This window comes from Pungitius pungitius, chromosome 8 (assembly GCF_949316345.1).
Source record: "Pungitius pungitius chromosome 8, fPunPun2.1, whole genome shotgun sequence".
NCBI lineage: Eukaryota > Metazoa > Chordata > Actinopteri > Perciformes > Gasterosteidae > Pungitius > Pungitius pungitius.
The window spans coordinates 19,855,277-19,878,207 of record NC_084907.1 but is presented as its reverse complement, the minus strand read 5'-3'; the positions used below and the strand labels follow the sequence as shown (position 1 = coordinate 19,878,207).

Below are 22,931 nucleotides of genomic sequence, written 5' to 3'. Positions count from 1 at the left end.
TTTAAACAAATTGTTCCTACTTTTACACTGTGGTTTACGTAGTTATGAAGTAGTCTGCATTAAGTTAGCCTTAATTTTAGGTTTTGTAGGTAAATCGTTTTTAAACACAATGCTTAAATCCTGAAACTCCAAATCAGGTTAAAAATCCTGAATCTTGAGAATGTTTTGTTCACAGGCAGTGCAATCCTAAATTTGTATCCCAATATTTTAGTATGTGTACATTTTATGACACTATTGCCTGCTTCACGCTGACTCTTCATAAGTAAATAATTTAAGTGATCAGACTTAAGTCAAGTTACAATTGAATTCAAAGCTGTTTCCATAATATAAAGTTAAGTAAGTCGCTATTCAAAATTTCCATATGTAGAAGATGTATTGACTGGGCTAAACCCTTGTGGAGAAGCGGTGTGGCCCGTGTCTGCTCAGTTGCCCTCCTGGCCGGTGGGGGCGCTGTAGACGGGCTGATGGTATCCTCTAAGCCGTCAGCCATCTGCCGCAGTCAGTTAGCTAGATCCAGCGGGAATGGAAAATGGAGGACTGACCGAAGAGCGAGGGCAAATCGTCTGTATTTCTTGCGTGTAGGTGGGTAGAAGGCAACCGTCTACTAAATTGGCAAATGTGAGTGTACTGATGGTTTTTCGAGGCTACGGCACTGTCTCCGTTTTGTTGTTGCAGGCGTTGTCCTCGAGGTATTCGGGCTAATCTGCGCCTGACATTAGCGTTAGCATTAGCGATAACTTGTTAACGTTACAGCCAAACTACGCCATTTCACTTGACTATCCGCATTCGCTTTAGTTGGATAAGGTACTTAAAACATAACCAATACACCCCGTGTATGGTTTCGTTGTGCGTGGATACGTTCCGAGGGTTAACGTTAGCTTAACGGTTTAAAGCTAACGTTACAGGTTGATTTTGTCGTTTGCGTGCCCATGCTCATGGTGGCTAATAGTGTTAGCTCATCTTGTTAGCTTGCTGGGCGTGCACGTTTTTTGACGCACAGTTGATTGCAAAATGTACCGAAAAACCGACAAGAACGAAGAGCCGATACATTGATATGTTTATTTTAATTCACCGAGTGTGCACCTCCAAATAGCGCGACACAATTTAGGCCACCATGCTCATGGTTCAACGGTACATTAGCTAACGGTCGAGCGCTGTTTAGCAGAAGGTTGCCATCGCGGGTTGTTTCGGTGTGCAGGAGGTAACGCAACACTGCTGTAACGACTGTTGTCGTCTGACGTGCTCTATCTGTTTAGTGCATAGTAACAGGGTACTTAAGTGAAAACGGTATGACTCGGACTGGATTGAAATGTTTTTAGTAGCGATATGGTTTGCGCATCGAGGCCCCTTGCAGCCCCCCTCTTCTGGGGTCGAGCAGCCATTACCGGAGCCCCGTGCGCCTAATACAACTATGGCATCGGTGCGTCAACGTGCACTGTGGAGTCTACTAATGAATGTGGACGTCCCCAGTGTGTCTCTAATTTACATAGTTTCGCGCCTCTTCCAACTCTCGTGGCAACAGTTCTCCTGCCCTTGACGTGGCACGGTGTCGTGACCAAATCATGCCGAAAATAATTCTGATCAATCACTTAAGTCTTTGTTTTGATTTTGTACCGTGCAAAGCGCATGTAAAAGCATTTATATAGTAACCGTTATGTGGGCATGCTTTGTACTGTTTATTTTAGTATTCTTGCAATATTTATATTTTTCTACAAATTGTTGCACTTTCTGTTTCATTGGGTAGTTTTCAGTTACTTTGAATAAGTCATTTATGCAATGAGTTAAACGTGTATGTGCCAATTCCTATGTTTGGTGTATTTATATTTTGATCTTATATATTTACAACGTAAATGAATCCGTTTTGGAATTGCTCAATATTCCAGTTAATTTAACATCACGTTGGGTAATTTCTACTCATTTTAAAAGGACCTCACATCTTTGCTGAACTCAAGTATTCATTTTTGTTTTCCTCTCGTCAGATTCTTTTGCCTTGTACCAAGACTGATGATTTCTGGTTTGAGGCCTTTGTTTTGTATGAAAAAGATCTCTGCTGATCATCGCTGCTGAACCACAGGTAAAGATGTTGGCTATTTTCATTATCTGCTCTCAAATTATGGAATTGTTACACGGTGGACAATGTTCAGTGAAGTACGATATATTTAATTGTCATTTTCAATATCTATTATTAAAGCTAACGTTACCTAAGTAACCAATCAAAATAGACACTAACCACTTATGGTCTAAGTGTTTGTGTTCTTCTCAGCATTGCTTATTTCCCCATTAGGGATTTAATGGTATACAAAGCCGTGGATTAGTTCATATTCAATATTGTTCTCAAGGATTGGTGCGTTAACAGCAAAATAAAATCCTATTTTCATTTATATAGAAAAGACAGTATTGCAAAAGTTAAACCTGACTGGGGGCTCAGGTAGCATTTTTCTCTTTTCTCTTCTTCGTACTGTACAAACACTAACCATCTCTTAAAGCTATGAAATCAAAATGGACAAAATACATGGAATAATATGTAATATTTTGCGTGCATTAGGATGTATTTATTTTGTGCTGGCCTCAGCATCTGCGCTGATGCTTGCCAATTTGGTTCCACGTTACTATTGCAGCCTTTCACCCCATCCATTGCAGCTGTGACAAGGTGGTCAGCTAATTGGTAGATGTTGACATCATTGCATGCGCTCAATAGAACTTCCATTAGAAATAGTTGTTGAACTTGCTGCTGAATGGTGCCAATACGCCATTGTGTTCCTATTTGGAAAGAATATATATAATAGGGAAAAATGTAATTACACTTTTGTTAAATGGAGCCATCCCAGAACTGCCTAATTAATAAAAACCAGGCACCACATAGTATTTTCCAAATTATGAAATGAAAAGAATTACTGATAGCTGGTCTTTTGTGCTCTTCTTTTAACTGTACACTCTGTTTGAAAGTAGTGATCTATGGAGGCGAATGCGAGCCCTGAGCTCTCTCTAGCTCCTCAGCCAGTGCAGAGTCAGCACCCTATGGATGCCTGCTCTCAAGGTACCTTGGCTGAGCTTCTTTTCCCTCACAATAAAAAGGGGTGGGGACCTTGTAGTATTACCGGGCACACATTGGTATCTAAGCGGTTTTAAATTATTTTAAATTTGGGTGAAAATGTAGGACACGTAAGGGTGGTAGCCAAGCAATCATTTTTGAATTTGCCTTGATTTGTTGGTATGTTTGATCACAAAACAATTAGTACTTGTTTTTCTTGGCTATGTAGTTTTGTTGCATGCCATCTGTTCTGCCCACAGCCTCTTGGTTGTTTGTTCACAGGGTTTGAAGAAGGGTTTAAGGAGCAGATTCTGACAGAAAGCAAGAATGTGGCCAAAGAGACCTTAGAGGAGCCTGAAAATAAATCCGCCAGGGCCAACAGCGAAGTAAAGAAGACTTGGTCTTTTCGGCGCTCCACTGTTGCAAAAAGAGAGATGCCAGTGGAGGCGGCAACCGATCCTGATAGCCGCTGTCCCGTGCGTCGCAGTGGCAGGCAGCCAAAGCGCACAGACAAACTGGAAGAATTCCTCTCAACCGCAAAGAGAGCACAGAGAAAGAGTGCCCCTCCTAGCCTGGAAAGCGGTGACCCTCCTTCCCAAACCCCGACCGACGCAGAGACTGCCTCGGAGGCCAGCTTCGATGGTAACGCTGACACCAAGGCTCTGGAGGACAAGGTAGAGTCCCCAGAGAGGAGGACGAGAAGTGGCGCAAGGAAACAGATCCAGAGAAGAGGTCGAGGGGGCAGGCGGACCAGAGGAGGAGGAGGAGGTGCTGGTGGTGTGGCGGCTGTCAAAAATGAGGGAAGTTCTGACAACGAGGACAGCAGAGACGCTGCTAAGAAAGAAGAGTTAATGGATCACCAGGAGAAAAAAGATGAGACTTCTCCCAGTACAGAAGCTTTAGTGAGCACTAACGCAGAGCAGCTTCCGCCAGAGCAGGACTCTGACAGGAAGGAGGATGTCGAGCAGAAGACTGAACATGCAGAGGAAGATGACAAAGTGGAAACAGAAGATGAGACGGATGGTGAGACGGACGATGAAAACCCGGACAAGCCTTCAGCCTTGTTGGTCAAACGTGGACCAATAAGAACATATGTCAATAAAAAGAGAGCAGCCGATAAGGGCGCAAACCCTGTTAAAGGGTCTGCCGCTGCTTCTGTTACCGCCGGCAACAAAGTCCCCACTCCTGTCAAGAGAGAAACCAAACCTAAAGCCACCCAAGCCGCTGGAATGACACACAAGCCTCAAACACAAGAGGACAATAATGAGAATGACTCCTCAACATCTTCATCCTCCTCATCGTCATCGTCATCCATCGATTCCGACGAGGGAGGTTACGACCCCAACGCCCTTTACTGCATCTGTCGGCAGAAACACAACAAACGGTATTGTTTTTACCTGTTATTGGCGTTGATGTGATCTATTTAAATGACCAGTGCAAAGGATTTAGTGGCATCTTTTGTAGCAAATAGAGGTTCATGCAACATGGTTCTTCCTATGACGGGCTTACTCTTAAGCTGACAAAATCGACAACTCATATTTTTTGTTGATTATATGAATTGGAAGCATATTAATGTACATTCCCTCCTTATAGTTTACACACTGGTCCTTTTTGTTGCTATTCACGACATCTGGAGCATTTCTATTTCCTCTTGACATTGCTATGGCCAAGCCATGCCCTGCAGCTATCCCGGCTAACTGTAAGATACGACAACAGTGGTGTTGGGGCTAACTGTTTACCCGAAGAGGAACCAGAGAGTCGGGGCAACAGCCATGTGATGCCCCACGCCGTAATCCCCTGTAAACGGCATATTGGTGCAGCGTAAAGCGGCGCCATGGGCCAGCCGGTGGGGCTCACTTACATGCAACGGCTAATGAAATGAGCTTAATGTTTTGGCCTTTACCGCATTTTATTATATCAGAATCAGCTCTATTGGCCATGTATACTTAGGCTACTGTATCTCTACCTTGTTGTCAACTTACCCCACTATCTGATTCCACGTCTCCACATGTTTTGTGTGTCACTATAAATATTCTGTGCTCTAGGTTCATGATCTGCTGCGACCGTTGCGAGGAGTGGTTCCATGGAGACTGCGTAGGCATCACCGAGGCTCGCGGGCGCCTGATGGAGAGAAATGGCGAGGACTACATCTGCCCTAATTGCACCGCCAAGAAAAACCAGGTGGTGAGACCTGCCACGTCCATCCTTTCTACAAGTACAGATCCAGAGAAGCCCAAAGCGCCGACGTTTTCTGCCGGGACCTCTGCCGAGAAAACCGACATCAATCTTTCAGCTGTTCAGGCTTTGGCGGCCTCTCCTTCCTTCACTGGAGCTGAAGAGAAGGGAGCAGAGGACATTGGCATCAAAGGCCGGATAGAGAAAGCCACGAACCCGACGGGGAAAAAGAAGATAAAGATCTTTCAGCCGGTAGGTTACAACTGATCTCAACTTAAAGGCTTTGAACTGTGCTGTGATTCAAACTATACGAATCTGTTTTTGTGTTTATTGTTTACAAACTAAATCCCTAATGGAGGCCAGAGAATAAAACAATATCTAACTTATTTCAAAACAGTCAGATACAATTTAGTCAGAAATTAAAATGTATAGTGTCACTAGAGGCATATTTATAACTTCACAACTTCTACAAATGTAACTTGTGTTATGCAAAGTGCTGTCTAATTTACATTTTACAGTTAATATGATGCTGTTGATAACTATTTGATGCCATAAACATATTCATATTTACACCAAATTGAGGTTAATTTCACCATGTACTGAATTTGAATATGTAGATTACTTAACCATTAAGAAAGGTTAAGTAATTAAGGTTTTGAAAGATTTTATTTTGATATTGCGATATGATTTGCAATATATAAGAAAAGGACCATTTATACATCACTATTCTCATAAACAAATGATTTCATGTTTTATCAGTACCAAACAACACAGTGCTGTCTGTAGGATATGATGTGTAAGTAAGAATGTCTCACAATTTAATCAGAAATTATATTTTGCAAACCTTTAGCTTCCCGTGATTTGAAAATGTCAGTAGGCTATATTGTCATTTTGATTTAATTTATTTTTGATGAGCTACTATTGTGATTGGAGTCTGCTTTTATGGTTTTGAGGTTTCAAGTTCCCAAAAAGTAGCTCTGTGCATGTGCGGTCTACCACTGGAAATGACCCAAACTAATGTAGTACGGTAATGACCACGAGTTATGCCTGGATGCTTTTGACGGTTTCCTCCTTCTGACGGACGAGTGGCTCTTTTTTTTTTTTTTTTTTCTTCATATCGACCAGTCATGGGCTACTACTTGCCGGCCGGTCCTCCACTTAGCTTATTGGAACTCCGTTCCTCAAAACGTACTGCAAGTAATTTTTGAAAATCCCATCCCAAATGTCATCAGTAGAAAGGAAGAACTACATTCAGTAAGGTTAAATAGTATGTAACTGTCATTATCTTTGCCCTTTATTATTGTGTGCTGCCCTGGAGCAGTCCCTACAGCAGCCAGCCCAGCCAAAGGCAGACCAGAAAGTAGCTGCAACCGCCGACAAGAAGGCTGCAAGCAAAGCGGACCAGAAAGCGGCGGCAGACGCCGAGGAGAAAGTGGCCTCCAATGTGGAGGTGAAGACCACACCGACAGCGGAGGCCCCAAAGGGGAAGGAGACGGAGGACTTGTCCCTCCCCAAATGTATTGGGCCCGGCTGTGAGAATCATGCCCAACCGGACTCTGTCTACTGCGGCAACGGCTGCATCCTGAGACACGCGGCTGCAGCCATGAAGTCCATCACCGAAGAGCCCAAGCAGAAGGACACGGCCAAGGCGCAGAAAACCCTGGCGGCACCAAAGGTAACTTGGACCCCTTGGAATGTTTACTTTTGTCTGTCGTGCTCACGACTGTAACCATGAGAAAGAGAGTGCCTTTTAGTGGAGGTATAAACGGGGTATATATGGAAATCAGTGTCATAGTGGAGAAGTTATCTAACTTAATGATCTTAAGTCTAAGCACCTTTTTGAGGGTGTTTAGTTAAAATGTGATGTTTTGATGTCATGTTGCTTGGTTTCACTATTGATTAGTACATCAGAAAACCAACATGAATCAGGGTTTTTTTTAACACCCAGTTATTAGTCATTCTGAATTTTAAAATTAAAAAAAAAATGATGCCACTTTCAAATGTCTCTGCTGATATCCTTGCTACTGTCAAAATGTCACACGAGTCGATCTTTGCCTGTCTAAAGTGCATCAGAAAGATTAACTGTTGCTCTCAAATGCTTTCTTGAAGTGAAACTTGTCACCTTGATTAAGAGGCATATTTAGTTGGTGAGCAACCTAAATTTAATGTAATTATAGGCCTTCTCCTAATAAGAAGCTGACTCGAGGTTACCGATTGAATCCCAATGGTAGCCAGCGTGTGTTGGTGCCTCGGAGTGGAGCAGGTCGACTTCAGTGGATCGGGAAAGGGACAAAAGGGACTGATTTGAATTAACACAATTTTAATTTACTATATCAATGAGGTCAAATGTAGCTATTACATATATTCTCAAATATAATACTATTGAGAATGCTTGGAGTTTCACTGAAGTGAAAATGAGTTTTTCTAGATGCCATTTCATGACTTGTAAAAGTAACTCATGATCCAGATTCACAGATGGCAGCTGATAAGCCTGTTTTTATTAAATTAAACAGAAAAGGTACATTTATATTGTTTCTTATTTATAGTCTGTATTTCATATGCCCTGCATCATTCATAATTTTCAAGTAACAGTACGGGGGGGGGGTAAATAACTAACTATAGGTGTGGACATATCAACAATACAGGACCACCTCTAGAATTACTAGTAAGTATGCTTGCTTTTGCTGTTATTAGTGTTTTGTAAAGTTTAGATTGTGAGCTGACGCTTTTATTAGCCTAATACTGACCTACAACTACATGAATTAACAGTCCCCCGGTTATCAACGCTGTGCTTTCATTACTTTGACAACCCAATTAGACATCTTTGTTGTGCTTATTTTGTAATGAAGGTTTCTAAAGGCTATTGTCTGAAGTGAACTTTTTGGCTTTGCCTCAACAGACCATTCAAATGAAGATGCCTACAATAATTTATTGAACTGTGTACATTTTTCTTAGACATATGTCCAGATTTGCCTGCAGATCCTTGTAGAATTCTGCCTTTGCACTAATGCTATGAATGTAATCTGGATTAAACTAGAAACACTTGGTTTATACTTATCATATGGGTTAATTGGCTTTTCTATCCCATGTACATATTCCTGGCATTTGGTGGAATTTCTTTAGGAGAATCTATTTTTCAATGCCAACAAGTCAAACATGTCTCCGTGTGAGTCATGGTGTTGTCAAACGTTGCACGCTGGGTGCCGTTTCTAAAAGGCCTGAATGTGTGTTTAACTCTGCCCACCCAGAAGAGCGTCGCTGGCAGGAGGAGGACGCAGAAGAAAACCCAGGAGGAGGAGTCTGATGAGGAGGAGTCGGAGAGCGAGGAAGGCCACAGCGCGGATCCAGGCGATGACAGCGAAGATGAGCATGCCGAGGAGCACCCGCCCCCGCCGGCCACTGCGTCATGGTCCAGCGACCATAATTACATTGCAGTGACACCAGAAAAGACTACACCCATATCACCAACAGTGTTAAACAAAAAGTGTATGTATCTCTTTGAAGGTCTTGGGCTGTTGTTGAAACCATTGTTTATTTTTACTATTATAAATGCCAGTGATGTGGTGCTAACATAATTCTAGAAGTGATCCGTGCGACAAACACGAGCGCGCAGGAGATGACCGCTGCGCTCTGCAAAGTGTTGTGATCTTGATAATGTAAAGGTTTTGTCACTCAGTGAAATATTGGCAGCTGTGGAAAGAAGGTAAGTGGTATTTGTGGCTTTTGGTAAGTATTCAATAATCCATAACATTCATTTGCAAAGGGGGCCCTCTACATGTTGCACTCAAGCTCCTTGTTAATATTATTTTTTATCAAACACTAAGCATGGCAGCACTATTGCACAATGTCTTCTATGGCTGTGATGTCACCAGTGTTGACTCAGCTTGGAGGAAAACCCAATGCCTGCTTTTTTTAACTAAAGGCAGGAGCTTTGGGCATTTGCCAGGCAGAGAGGCTTTTACAATGTTGCTGAAGTATTATCGGAAGGGTAGGTCCCAGCTGTACTCTTCTTTTTTTGGGGATGTTGTCTTATTCTGTGGACTAAAACTAGGGATATCAAGGCCATTACATCAAATCCCTTTTTTAAGTTCCCCGAGCTGCATTACTTTTTGAAAGCCCAAAACTCAATTCCTCAGTTAGAATTTAGTGTTGCAGATGAAAGCATATGGTAGTTACAAGGAAGGCCGTAGTCTGAAAAGTCACATCTCCTGTGCGTTACCATGAGATGTCTACATGTGATAGGTGGACTGGTGTGAGTGGGTATTTTCGAGTGATTTGTTGCCCACACAAGTCTCTCCACTTCCTGGGTTCATCACCTCAGCTTTTGACCCTTTAAAAGGTGCTCTCCATTTCTCCAGCAGGTAGGTGTCCCAAAATCTGCTCATTTTATTGTGGGCTAATAAAGTTAACAGTTCATATTGAGCTGCTCTTGAGCACAACTTTGTGTTCCCCCACCCCTTGATTTTTGTGAGTATGAGGCTGACTGATTCATATTGAATATGATGCAGAACTACTCGTGGGAAACTGGCTTTTGAAATAAAAGGTGATATAACAGATCTTAGGATGCCTCGATTGATTATGTGAGCAATGTGGACTTGCTGTAGGATATCTTAGCCCGTTCAGCTCTACAAACACGCAACTGATAAATCTGCACACATGTCGGAGACTTGACGCCCGGAAGACCCCAGAACGCCGAGGAAGAGAAGCGAAGCTCTGACACAGGAACCGGACGGGCTGGAGATACTGCAGGGGCGTCCAGAAGGGCCGAAGCTTGAAGCCGGAGATCTGGCCTGAGACCACAGATTCGGAAGAGGGGGACCCACGCTGCAGTTTTTCAACACACATCTTGCACCCGATGAGATCTGATATATATTGAGGGGAACGTTTGTTTCACCGCTCCTTTTTGATAAAGGGCCGTTGAAGACCTCTGATGGATCTTAATTGATTCGGTGTCCAGGGCTAGTCAGTAGTTAAAGCTTCTTGTGTCAGGTGGTCAGTATGTCCACTGATTATGTGATCAACAGGAGGAAATTATGGCTCATTGATCTGTTCTGTCAGTTGTGACTCTTCAGAAGATGGTTTGACTTGGGATACCGAGTCACACTACGCCTGCTCTGCACAACATTGTTTTATGCATTTGATTGGGTGAATAGTTTTTGGGGATAATGCTTGTTCTAAGGCAGCTTTAACATGGAACTTGGACATAAAAGTTGTTGAACTTATCTGCGGGTGACTGGTAGAAAGATTTGTGTATTGTCACACTAATATAGTTTGAAGAAATTCCTTTGGTCCTGCTTGTTTTACTAAAATGAAAGAAGCATTAAGATTCAGATCATGTTTGGGTCAGACTTTCTCCCATCAGCAATGGTTAGCATTGGGTTAGTAGTTAAAATTCTGATAATAATGAATGCTTAATCTTCCATTTGCAGGAGGAATGAGAAATATATAGCTGGTCCATTTTTTTAAATTTAATATCAGCTTGCAAAAGACTCATCAGTTCCACATTGCCTTTTCTGAGCTATGTGAACGGAGTTGTAGAGTTAACTGAGGAATACGGAATAATGCCATTTTAATAATTATCGAGGAAAATGTATATTTTCTCAAATGGACCTACATGAAGCGCACAATGTATCTGCCATCCACTGCTTCAAATAAACGGGCCTTTTAACTGCCCACTTGACAACTTTGTGTTTATTTCAGAAGTTTTATTGTGGTGGTGTACACTTACGTAACGTTCATTTCTTTTGATTAAGAATGAAGTCCCTGTAGAGTGTTCTGATATTGGGCGTATACCTGTGTTACAATACTGGCTCTCTACATGTACATCTGCTCGTCTTATAAATTATGGTTTATACATATATATTTTTTAAAGGTTTGATCTGTTTTCTTGGTTTCCAGCCCCCCCCAAAGAAGACAAGCAGAGCGAGAAGGAACAGAAAGAGAAGGATCCGGCCCCTGACGACCCTCCACCTGCGTCCCCCACGCCAGTCAAAGGGAACAAGAAGTCCCCGACTGCAAAAGCAGCCAAGGTTACCCCGAAGGGCAAGAAGCCTTCCCCTCAGGCCAGCGGCTCCAAGGTGTCCAAGAAACCAGCGGCTCCCTCCAGCAAAACTGCAGCAAAGTCCAAGAAACAAGGCCAGGCGCCGTCCCGCGCTCCGTCCCGCTTCCCCCCCGGTCCCATCCACGTCACGGGAGCCCTGAGAGTCACCAAGTCCAACTTCACCATTCCCAAGAAGGCTGCGCAGCAGAAGGAGGCCCCCCCCCCGAGCAAGTCCACCGCCTCCCCCCGGGTCCCGACATCTCCGGGCCCCGGCGCTCCCTCCGGCCACTCCTCCAGGCTCCCGCATTCGGCCGCGTCGGCGCCCGCCGCGTCCCCCGCGCAGCAGCCCCCCAACAACCAGATGAGAACGAACATCCGCCGCTCCCTGACGGACATCATCTACAAGAGGTGAGAGGCGCCCCCCCCCCCTGCCCAAAGCCACACTGTCACGGTGGTCTGGTTCCTTGGCCCCCTTTTTTAAAGAGTCAAACCTAATGTTCTTTGTTGTTTGGGTTCCTTTCCTCCAGGGTGAGCGACAGCGACGACCTGAAAAAGACGGAGGCCGAGGTGGCGAAGCTGTCGTTCTCCATCGAGAAGGAGATGTTCAACCTCTGTCTTAACACCGACAGCAGGTACAAGAACAAGTACCGCTCCCTCATGTTCAACCTGAAAGACCCGAAGAACAAGGTGAGTCCACGAGAACGCTAAAGCACTTGGACCGTGTGACCTCCGAGTTCTGTGTGTGTGAAGGGTTCGGTCTGACTCGTCTTTTGCGTTTGCCCCCAGGGCTTGTTCTACAGGGTGGTGGGCGGGGAGGTGAGCCCCTTCAGACTGGTGAGACTGAGTGCGGAAGAGTTGCTTTCCAAAGAGATATCCGAGTGGAAGAAGCCCGACGCTGGGGAGGTAAATGCCGTTTCGCCTTTTTGCTGACACGGCTCCCCTTTCGGGTTCAGAGAGCCTGCTGTCCTCCGGGATGTACCCAGTTGCTTCAGTGTATACGGTTGTCTTTCCCCCCCCCCCACAGGGCCAGTCACCCGGTGCAAGGGCCCGTTCGGGCCACTCCAAACTGGGCAACAGGCATGATGCGGGCCCACATAGCATGGACATGGAGGACGCTCCACCCACGTCCGATACAGATGTATGTAACTCAGCCGCCACTTCTGCTTCTCGCATGGCTTCTGCTGCAGTAAGTGGTGGCATGCTGTCTTTTTCTAGCTTTCACACTGTCCCTCTCCCTCCACGCGGTGTTTATTGACAACGTAGACCGTGGTAGCCGAGATGCGGCGGGTCACACGTCGCGCCGGCTACCCTGTCCATTTCCTCTCTTTTCCGAAGCTTTGTCTTTCTTCGTCACTGTTGGGCTTCACACCCGCTCGCAGCGACACGTTAGCGATGCAGAATTCTGTGTGTTGTGGGAATGTGCGTCCTCTGTTCCCCTGTTGACGGAGGTCCTCTGTTCCCGTGTCCGCAGGACCCGGATGAGTGTGGTGCCGCTCCCTCGGCCTCGGCTCAGCCCTCCGTTGCGGAGGGGAACAGCGGCATGCTCGACATTTTCGGTACCATGCTCAAAGACACCACTTCTCAGCACAGGACTCACCTGTTTGATCTCAACTGTAAAATATGCACAGGTGAATATGACACGCGAGACCAGGGAGCCGTGTACCGAGTCGGGTTTGTGATACAGGCGCAACGGATAACTCCTTCGAATCTCGCCCTCCAGGTCAGAGGTCGGAAGATGAGCCTTCAGCTAAGAAAGCTAAGCTGGCAAAGAAGCCCGACGGTCGACCCGCCCGACAAGAGCAGCATCCGTCGAGGCCTGGGGATGCGTCTCCTGGCGGCCACGCCCCCCCGGCTTACCCGCACCAGGACCCTCCGTCCTACCCGGCCCCCAGCGTGGAGCCTGCCGTCCCAGAATCGCTGCAGCAGCTGGACTTCAGCATGCTGGCCCCTCAGAACCAGGTCTCCGCACCCATCGCCCCGACCGTGTCCTCCGTCAGCATCAGCCGCAGAGACCCGCGCATGGCCAGGCACGGCGCCGCTGCGGGCGTCGCCCACCCTGCCGCGGAGAAGCCCGTCAACCCCTCGGCAGAGCCGCCCGCAGCTCCCGTCGGGGGCCCGGGGGACGTTGCGCCCAAGGCACTGCTGCCGATGCCCCCGGCTCCGCCGCCTTTAGTCGCCGCCTCCAAAACGGCAAAAGCAAGGTGCTCAATCTCCTCCCGCTTTTATGTATTAACATTGACATTGTGTCAGTATGTATATATCTATTCTGATAAGCCCCGTATGCACTAAGGGGGGGGGGGATACTCACCCTCGACCTGGATTTGGGGTTTTCTCTAAAAGGAAGATTTTATTTATTGTTTTTTTTAACAGTACATCTGCGCCTCCTCCTGATGGCGAGACGGCGATCTTCCTCCACGGTCAAGAGAAGATCTGGAGAGGATTGATCGACATGCAATCTGTGGCCAAGTTTGTGACCAAGGCTTATCTGGTGTCAGGATCCTTTGAGCACTTGAAAGAGGTCAGCGATTTAGCCCATTGTGATCAGGCGCGCCCTTCACCTTCCGATGTGAATTCCAAATAGTTTATGGTCTGGTACATATAAGCAAGAGAGTGTAACTCTGTGTTGTCAACGTTGTGCAGGATTTGCCAGACGTGGTCCATGTTGGAGGACGGATATCTCCGAGCACCGTGTGGGATTACGTTGGGAAACTCAAAACCTCGCTGTCCAAGGTTTGTTGGGGGAGGAATCAAAGTGTGTAAAAAAGGCGTTCTTCCTAGGCCTCTGCATCACTCACATGCCGTTTTTTGTGCGTTTGCAGGAACTGTGTCTGATCCGTTTCCACCCAGCCACAGAGGAGGAGGAGGTGGCGTACGTCTCACTGTTCTCTTACTTTAGCAGCAGGAAAAAATTTGGTGTGGCTAAAAACAACCGTCGTATCAAAGACCTCTACCTCATCCCACTGAGCTCAAAGGACCCATTACCATCTAAACTCCTCCCGTTTGATGGGCCAGGTAAGCGTTTACGAGGAAATACCAAAGTCCTTTTGGTGGCACTTGTGTCATCTTGTTTATTGTGCTGTTAAATTTTGCCTTAGTTACTGTGGTGGTGAGTATCATTTGTGTAATGTAGGACTCGGGTTGAAGTGAGAGCTTGTTCATTCATGGGTTTGTACTGTAGGGGGCACTCACATTCCATGTTGAGCTACACACTGCTGTGCACACAACAGCTCGCTCCTGTGCAACGGACTCTGTATCACACATTGCTAATAAAGGAAGTTTGCATCGCAGGTTGGTGCCATCTGAGTCCAGTCTCAGCCTGGTACAATCCACTTAAGATGTTCTCCTAAACGAAGAATAAGCGCGAAATGTAAACTTTAACTGTAAGAGAATATTATATGAATATATGAGTTTTTCTTTTCCCCTTTATTAATTTATTAGCTTTAGAAAGATAAATGCTTCCTGTTACTGTGACCTATATCAAATTTCAGGAGGACTAAATGTACACTAAATGTGACTAGACTAGAAATAAATTAGTTTAAATGTCATATCTTGGCTATTTCCAGATGCAGTTACTGGTCAGTGAATGATTAAGACTGATTTTATTTATTCAGTTATATCTGGCTGCACATCAAAAAAGCATTAAAATTACAAACACAAGACTAATGATCAATATTTCTTTGCCGCTGACAGTTATTGACTTAAAATCACCATGTTTTTCACTTTTTTAAATTGGCCAACACTTTTAATGGCTACTAACTAAACAGCACTGCTGTACATTTCTACCACTACCATTTGTTGTATCAAATGCTATGTTTGAGAAAACTTTGGCTTTATATCTGACAACTAATTTTTTTTATTTATTGGGGGACATATTTAGAGGCTCTCATTTCACCTGAAGTCAGAAGTACTTAATCACTCCATTCTGTTTTAGTAGTTTAACAGAAAGAACGTCTATCTTGTCTTTTCCTATGTTAGCTCACGTTGAAATGTTTTTCTAAGATTGTTGTTTGACTTGTCCATTCTACAGGGCTTGAACCAGCTCGTCCAAACCTCCTCTTGGGGCTCCTGATCTGCCAGAAGGACCGAAAGCGCGCCGGTGCACCGTTGGAAATGGAGGAGAAACGCTCAAAGACTCAAACCAAAGATGCAGAGGACACTGGCCTTCCAAAGCTATCTCCTTCTGTCAGAACAGAAAGAAGCTCACGGCAGAGTCTTAAGATCCCCTTCAGCACTACTCCTCCGGGGTCACCTCCACCCAGCTCCTCTGAGACCTCAAGCAGCAGTGTGGCCACCTCCTCGGTCCTTCCCTTTTCATCCTCTCTCAGAGCTACAAGCACATCCACTACTACTGGCAGGGACTCACCATCTTCATCCAGCTCTATTGCAACTGCTACTCCTCTTCAGACCATCCTCAAAACCCTTTTTGGGAAGAAGAATCATGACTCCGAGGCGTCCAACTCCCCGTCTGATCAGGGTGGGGAACTCACTATGCAGAGCACTGCAATGCTAGACCCTATTGTGCAGCAGTTTGCACAGAGTTCTAAAGGGAAACAAGTCGAGGTAGATGAAGATGACAGACCGTACGATCCAGAAGAGGAGTATGACCCAGGTCGGGGCTACAGTGCGCCAAAGAAGCCTGCTGAGGTCCCAAGCAAACCTGACCTCACTAAGCAATTTGATGAGGCTAAAAATGAATGTGATGATGTGGCGTATGACCCAGAAGATGACTCCATTTTTGAAGATGTCAAACCGGTAGTACCAGCTCAAGTTCAGGTTGCCACTGAGTCTATGGCTGATCCACAAAAAATCTTGGAGAACCTTAAAAAGATCGGGGAGCAAGTGTTCCAGAAGCAGGGAGAACAGCCCACGTCTTCTATGGGGAAAGCCAGTTTGGCCTCAGTGTCACTTTCAGACACACTCTTTAGTCAACCTACCAAATCGCTTTTGGCAAATACTCAGCTCCTGCAGCTTGGCAAAAAGGTTGACGAACTAGTGAAGTCTTCATCGGTTCCTCCCATGATCAACCAAAACAGGGATCCCCGACAAAGCAGGGATCCTCGCCAGGCCGCGTCAGGCCGGAAGCCCTCTGATGAACCTGAAGATCAAGAGGAAACATCTGCTTTGATGGAGGCTTCTGGTCCTTTCCCTAAAGCTGTAGTTCAAGAACCTCAGCCGTCAGACGTACCTGAACTCGCAGACTCCTCAGAAGGCCCGGATACGGCGCCGCCTCGCGATGAAGTGAAAAGTGAGACGTTGCCCTTCTTGCAGTCAGACGAGAAGGAGGTAGCCATTCCGTTGTTAGGAGAGGAGGTGGAACCTGACATGGAGGTAAACTACATGATCGAGGACGAAGTGAAACTGGAGGAACCTGAGCCAATCAAGGCGGAAACTGAGCTGGACAAGTATAGTATTTGGCCCAACGCCGCCAGTATTTTAAAAGCTAGTGAGGAATCCGATTATGAAGAGAACAGCCAAGACGCATCAAGCCATAGTTATTATGATGAGCCCGCGAACACCTCCACGATCCCAGTACTCACTCAGAGCACAACAATGGCTGACTCTCCCAAGTCGCTCGAGCCGTATCACTTGCCCCGTCAGATGTCAGGTTATGACAGCGAGTATAGACCTCCAGCTGACATCCCCCCACCGTCCAACTTCCCCCCGCCCCATCCGATGCAGGGGCAGAGCCTGATGATACGGCCTCCTCCGATGTCCATGCCTCCTCCCATGCAAGGTCTTCCCCCAATGTCAGGCCAGCCGATGCAGGGACCCCCTCCACCCATGCATGTTCCTCCCCCCGTACGCGGCCCTCTCCCCATGCAGGTTGATAACAGCCAGCAATATGGTCCGCCGCCAGCTGCATACCCCCCCTATCGGAACCAGTGGCCAGGCTCCCAACCTCCACTGCAGCAGCAGCAGCAGCATCCGCCTCCTCGACTGCCACCTCAGAATATCATGCCACTCAGAGGACCACCACCCTTCCCTCAGATGGCCCAGAGAGGCCCTGCTCCTCAGATGTTCAATCCCCCCATTCCCCAACAGCACATAGGACAGCAAGGCCTCCCCCAGGGCCTCCCTCCAGGCCTCCCCCCACCTCCTTCTTTTGAAGGACCGAACAGTTTACCTCCACCAAGATTCGCTGGTCCTCCACCGCCATTTAGTTTCCCCGCAAACAGAGGTCCTCCCCCACCTTTCACTGGGCCACCTCCCGGCCCCTTTGAAAACAGGCTGCCTCCTCCTTCCCACTTCGCAGGGCCCAGGGGTCCCCCGCCATCTCAGTACGGTGACCGCGGGGCTCCACCCCCGATTGTAGACCAACCTCGAGGCCCTGCAGAACACTACAACAGAGACATTTCTAATTCTTACAAGCAAAGTGTGGACCAGAATCCAAACCCCCTCCATATGTTTAAAGACAATCACGGTCCCCCGTCGGGTCCAGCATACCGAGGACCTACACCTAACCAGTACGAGGACAGACGAGGGCCTCCTTCCAGCGGGGAGATGAGCGGACAGCACTTCAATCCACACAACCAGTACGAAAGCCCCAGGCCACACTCCCCGCCCACACACCGAGGATCGTTTGATGAGCACCGAGGACCCCTCCCTCAGGAGAATAGACCCCACCCCACTCAGCGCTTCGGAGGATCAGAGCGGTATCGCTTAGACAGGCACTCTGATGAGGCCAGACCTGTTCGCCACACTGGGCCCCTATTGCCAACTCCTCCAGAGGCTCCCATAGGTACCCCAAGTCGCATGGGGGCCCATAGTCCTGATGCGCACCGCAACGAGCCCTGGCGCCGCCACTCTCCTGAAATGAGGAGAAGGAGCAGCGCCAACCGAGAGGAATTGGACCCACGCATCGGAGACCGCTTTAGTCGCTTTGACGGAGGGCACAGAGAACCTGCTCCTGGTCCCACACAACCCTCAGAAGAGAGACAAAGGGAGCTTCCCGACGACTGCCGCAGGGAACGAGAGCGGCCCCCGTGGGACAGGGCACAGGGCAAGCGGTGGAGCAGAGAGCGAGAGTGGGATAGAGTCAGAGAAAGGGACCGCGATCCAGAGCGAATCCGAGAAAGGGACCGTGATCCGGAGCGTAGCCGAGACAGAGACCGGGATCTGGAACGGACCAGAGAAAGGGACCGCGATCCGGAGAGAAACCGAGAAAGAGATCCTCGAGAAAGAGATCCGGCTTCGGAGCGTCCTCGCGAAAGAGATCAGAACCCGGAGCGTCCTCGAGAAAGAGACCAGAATCCGGAGCGTCCTCGAGAAAGAGATCCGGCTTCGGAGCGTCCTCGCGAAAGAGATCCGGCTTCGGAGCGTCCTCGCGAAAGAGATCAGAATCCGGAGCGTCCTCGAGAAAGAGACCAGAATCCGGAGCGTCCTCGAGAAAGAGATCCGGCTTCGGAGCGTCCTCGCGAAAGAGATCCGGCTTCGGAGCGTCCTCGCGAAAGAGATCAGAATCCGGAGCGTCCTCGAGAAAGAGACCAGAATCCGGAGCGTCCTCGAGAAAGAGACCAGAATCCGGAGCGTCCTCGAGAAAGAGACCAGAATCCAGAGCGTCCTCGAGAAAGAGATCCAGCTTCGGAGCGTCCTCGCGAAAGAGACCCGAATCCGGAGCGTCCTCGCGAAAGAGACCCGGCTTTGGAACGTCCTCGAGAAAGAGACTTGGATTCAGAGCGTCCTCAAGAAAGTAATCAGGATTCAGAGCGTAACCGGGAGAGAGACCGCGATCCAGTGCGGGGCCAAGAAAGAGACCGCAGCAGAGCGAGGGAGGGAGAGAGGCGCAGGGAGACGGAGGGGGAGCGTCACAGAGATCAAGACACAGACAAAAGGAGAGAGCGGCACAGAGAGCGGGAAAGAGACAGAGTCAGGGATTCTGACCGAAGGGATCCCGACCGCGACAGGGCGAGGAACCGGGACCGGGAGCGCGACAGAGAGCGCGACAGGAGACGGGACAGGTCCCGCAGCAGAGAGCGGGAGCGGGACAGAGACCGTGGGAAAGAGCGGGGCAGAGACAAGGAGAGGGAGAAAGACAGAGACAAGGACCGAGATCGTCGCGACAGGAGCCGAAGCAGAGACAAGAGGGAGGAGAAGAAAGACAGTAAAAATGATGCAACCAGGAAGGGAGAGAAAACGGCTGAAGCTGACAAGAACACGTCCTAGTCTCTGCTTCGAAGACACTACACGTCAATCCATCACCAGTTGTATCACTGTAAATGTAGATGAGCAGTATTTGGTTAAATTTCCACACTTGTGTTCGTAGTAGGAAGAGAAAGAAAAAAAAAAAACAATGACAATGTTTGTATTTTTTTTTTGTCACTTAAAGGTTTCTAACTTTGTTTTATCACATTTGCAGAAGGATAAATATCCTTGGGCCATCTAAGTTGCTTGTCTTCAAGCTGTATTAAGTAGGCTACTGAATCCTATTACATGTACATTTCTCCTGTCCAAGCAGTTTTTTTTTTTAAATAATGTAACTGAGTAACACACCATTTGCAATATGTAAATATGAATGTATTTGTGTATATACTGTTTTTAATCATACTTTTCTAAGTAGAGAAAATAAAAGCCATATATCTGAGGGGGGATAATGTGACTGTTAAGCAAACACTGTTAACTGTGTGTTATTACGTCCAGCAAAACTGGAAGGTTCCACTTACCTACAGAACACATGATCCCATCTATGGTTGTTAAATGAAATGTCCTGATTTTGTTTGAGCTCGACCAATTAAACCCGGTTGATTAAATGGGTATTTCCACTGTCATTGTTTTTTAAATGGTAAATTGCTATTCAAAAGTAAAATGTGAAAATGCTTAGCTTTCATGTTGTGATTGGGTTCACTAGTTCTTGTTTCACATCCATCCGGCTCTTCTCGCGGTTCTGACCCAGTGAGCGAGAGGGTCAAAGTTCACGATGCAATTACAAGGTAGTAGGTCCCAATTTAATGTTTACTGCACAGTTGTAAACTAAACTGCAGCTCAGCGCTTTTCTTGGTTGTAAATGCGTCACATGACGGCCTGTTGGACTGATGCCAATTAGTGTATTAGGTTGCGGTAGTACCTCCAATACGATCAGCTGCTTTTTGACCTCCTGGTCACATGACCTACAAATTTTATACCCACTTTTATCAAAGCGCAGTCATCATACAAGCAGTCTTATTAAAACCTCAGAAGGCTTATACATTTATTGATATTTGTAGACCAAATTCTGCCAAACAAGGTAGAGAAAGCTATAATTTGTTGCATTATAATTATGAAATTTAAAGTAGAAATTCGTCAGACAATCAAATTAGTACTTTTTTTTCAGGTTTATTGACCATCATCAAACGGTGAGCGATTCTTCAAACTCCATTTGTCCCAACTTATTTGTAGGATAGGCCTTTTTAATAAAATTGACATTTTTAAAGGGCAGATTATTGTGAAAGTCAAGTAAGAATATAACCGAACAAAACACGAAGTCCACACACCAAATTGTGAGAATTAAAGTGAACAAAATAATTTGCATACATAATTGCACAATTCACCGCTGCATGGAAAAGGAAAAATCAGCCAACATTTGCATATCTCACTACATCACCCGATATTAATCTTCACAGCCCCCGTCTACTCCGTTTTCTTTGCAGCTTTTAATTTGCTGAAATTCTCTTCAGGGCTGGATATATTATCTGCACAGGGTGTGTCCCAAAACCAGACTACATGCGGGATAAAAAAAAAAAGAACATTTTAGTATGTATTTGTGAAGCAGTCTGATCCTATCCTTTCCTCTTCCTGTACTTATGACGACTAGCATGCCGCACGCACTGGATAGAAGAGTCCACATTGGCATTTGCAGAAGGTAAGCTCAATCTTCCTCTCCCTGGCTTCCGTCCTCGCGGTGGTGCGGAAGCTCTCTCCTGCCGCTCGTTCCCCGCGACCACTTCATCTGAACCTTCCTGGGGCACCACACAAACTCCTCCCTGGGGTCATAGTTCAAATAGGCAAACTTGACGAGGCTCCTGCGTTCTCCCTTGTCGAGCACAGCGAACACAAAGTAGTGGAGGACGCTGTCTCTGACTTGGGGCAGTTCTCGGTGGACGAGGGTCTCCTTCAGGAAGAAGTAGACCAGGGGGGCTTGATAGTGCTGGTACCCCAGGGTTCCCAGGCACTTCAGGATGCGGGTGATGCGCAGGTTGTTATGAGTTCGTCTGTCAACGACAAGAGCAGCATCAGAAAAGACGATACTTGGATGCTTTTGGTGCTCCCGGTGAACGACTTGTCGGGTTAAAAAGCGGAGGTCACCTGTTTAGGTTGTTGAACCTGTCTCTCCAGTTACACGCTCTTCTGACTTCTCCCGTTGTCTCATCACTCAACTCGATGCCATAGAAGTCCAACATGAGCTTGTAAGACTTCAACAGATTGTCCTTTGCGATGTTGCTTTGAAGAAACTCCTGAAGGAAAAGTAGAATCTCTGTCAGATTATGGATTTCTTCAGAGATTAGAAATTTGAGCAGTTTACCTTGATTTCTTCTGTTGTCATAATACTGGCATCGCGGTTCATCCCTGGTTCCTGCAGTGGGAAAAGCCTTCGAGGAGACAGACGAACACATTGTATAAACAAATACTGGACATTTTAAATCACACCTGTGGCAATAGAGTAACTTACCACTGAATGTAGGAGTGGACAGATTCCAGTTTGTCATAATCTCTGTACCAATCCTGGTGGAAACCGTCGATGGAAACGTCTGATGACAAATGCAAAATACCAGAAGGTAACCCCTTGTTTCTAATAGGTGGTCGCATAGGATTTAAATTGAAATACCAAAGACTGTTTTACTTCTGGGCTCTAAACGTTATTCAAATGTAACAACTGGAGATGCTCACAGACATGTCCCGTGACAAATGTAGAGCTTGTTTAAGTTGTGTAGGCCTACCATCAGGAACCGAGTGCCTCATTCCAAGGTAGAATTGCAGATTGGGCTTGTCCTACTCAACAGAAAAGAGTTGCACTTATGGTTTATTTTTTTTATTTTTTTTTAAAAGAATGTCAAAAAGAGTCATGCAATGAGTCATATCCAATCATCATTTGTGTACTCACAGATAGTTGCCTCCTGCTCTGATGCCTGATCTGAAACTGCGGGGAAACATAAAAGCAACGTTTGCGCTCGGTTAACACTTAACACACAGGTGTAAACATACATATGTATGTGTGTGTGTGTGTGTGTGTGTGTGTGTGTGTGTGTGTGTGTGTGCTTAACCTACAGGGTAGCCATGCCTGTAGTTCTGCATGTCTCTGGCAGCGCTTTCAAACCTGATGAACATAAACTGCCACAGACAGAAGAAATTGCCATAGGAGGTTATAGGAAGAAATACACTACAAACAAATGTTTAAACTGTCCTAAAATTAAGTATTTTATAGGCTACCCCCCCCCCCCCCTACCCCCCCCCCCCCCCCCCCCGCCGTCACAGAGCTGGCCCTGTTACGTATGATTATCAATAACAACGGGTATCTCCTTGGTCACCCACCTCTGTTATCAGTTTAACGATAGTATCTTGTTTGCAGTACAGTCGCTCGTCTCGTCTCCAGTCAGTGGACATCCTGTCCTTAATGTCTTCCTGTGGGTAGATAAAGGGATACGAAATGCCCTGCTGAGAAGAGAGAGATAAAAGAAGAGCGCATCAGATAATGCAGGGATCATTACTTCACGG

The 22,931-nt window shown here is 46.6% G+C and overlaps 2 protein-coding genes across 8 annotated transcripts; one reads left to right on the top strand and one right to left on the bottom strand.

Moving 5' to 3' along the window:
- Positions 1–461: 461 nt before the first annotated feature.
- LOC119194300 (death-inducer obliterator 1-like) lies at positions 462–19,710 on the top strand. 7 transcript variants are annotated; one of them, XM_037448531.2, is made up of 17 exons: positions 462–582; positions 1,980–2,074; positions 2,950–3,037; positions 3,314–4,415; positions 5,077–5,458; positions 6,528–6,881; positions 8,455–8,692; positions 11,105–11,654; positions 11,774–11,933; positions 12,033–12,149; positions 12,271–12,384; positions 12,718–12,874; positions 12,967–13,447; positions 13,617–13,764; positions 13,887–13,976; positions 14,066–14,258; positions 15,274–19,710. In XM_037448531.2, exons 3-17 carry the CDS (start codon positions 2,956–2,958, stop codon positions 19,407–19,409), a joined length of 8,304 nt encoding a protein of 2,767 aa, XP_037304428.2. In that variant the 5' UTR covers positions 462–582; positions 1,980–2,074; positions 2,950–2,955; the 3' UTR covers positions 19,410–19,710. The 7 variants fall into 7 exon arrangements, with proteins under 7 accessions (XP_037304428.2, XP_037304422.2, XP_037304424.2 ...); XM_037448525.2 differs by having other exon boundaries at positions 12,271–12,432; XM_037448527.2 differs by having other exon boundaries at positions 2,947–3,037; positions 12,271–12,432.
- Positions 19,711–20,497: 787 nt separating this feature from the next.
- LOC119194301 (opioid growth factor receptor-like) lies at positions 20,498–22,591 on the bottom strand. Its single transcript, XM_062564113.1, has 7 exons — positions 22,485–22,591; positions 22,321–22,356; positions 22,157–22,208; positions 21,889–21,967; positions 21,742–21,808; positions 21,525–21,673; positions 20,498–21,430 (listed from the first exon to the last, which is right to left on the bottom strand). Exons 1-7 carry the CDS (start codon positions 22,542–22,544, stop codon positions 21,088–21,090), a joined length of 786 nt encoding a protein of 261 aa, XP_062420097.1. The 5' UTR covers positions 22,545–22,591; the 3' UTR covers positions 20,498–21,087.
- Between the last annotated feature and the right edge of the window lie 340 nt (positions 22,592–22,931).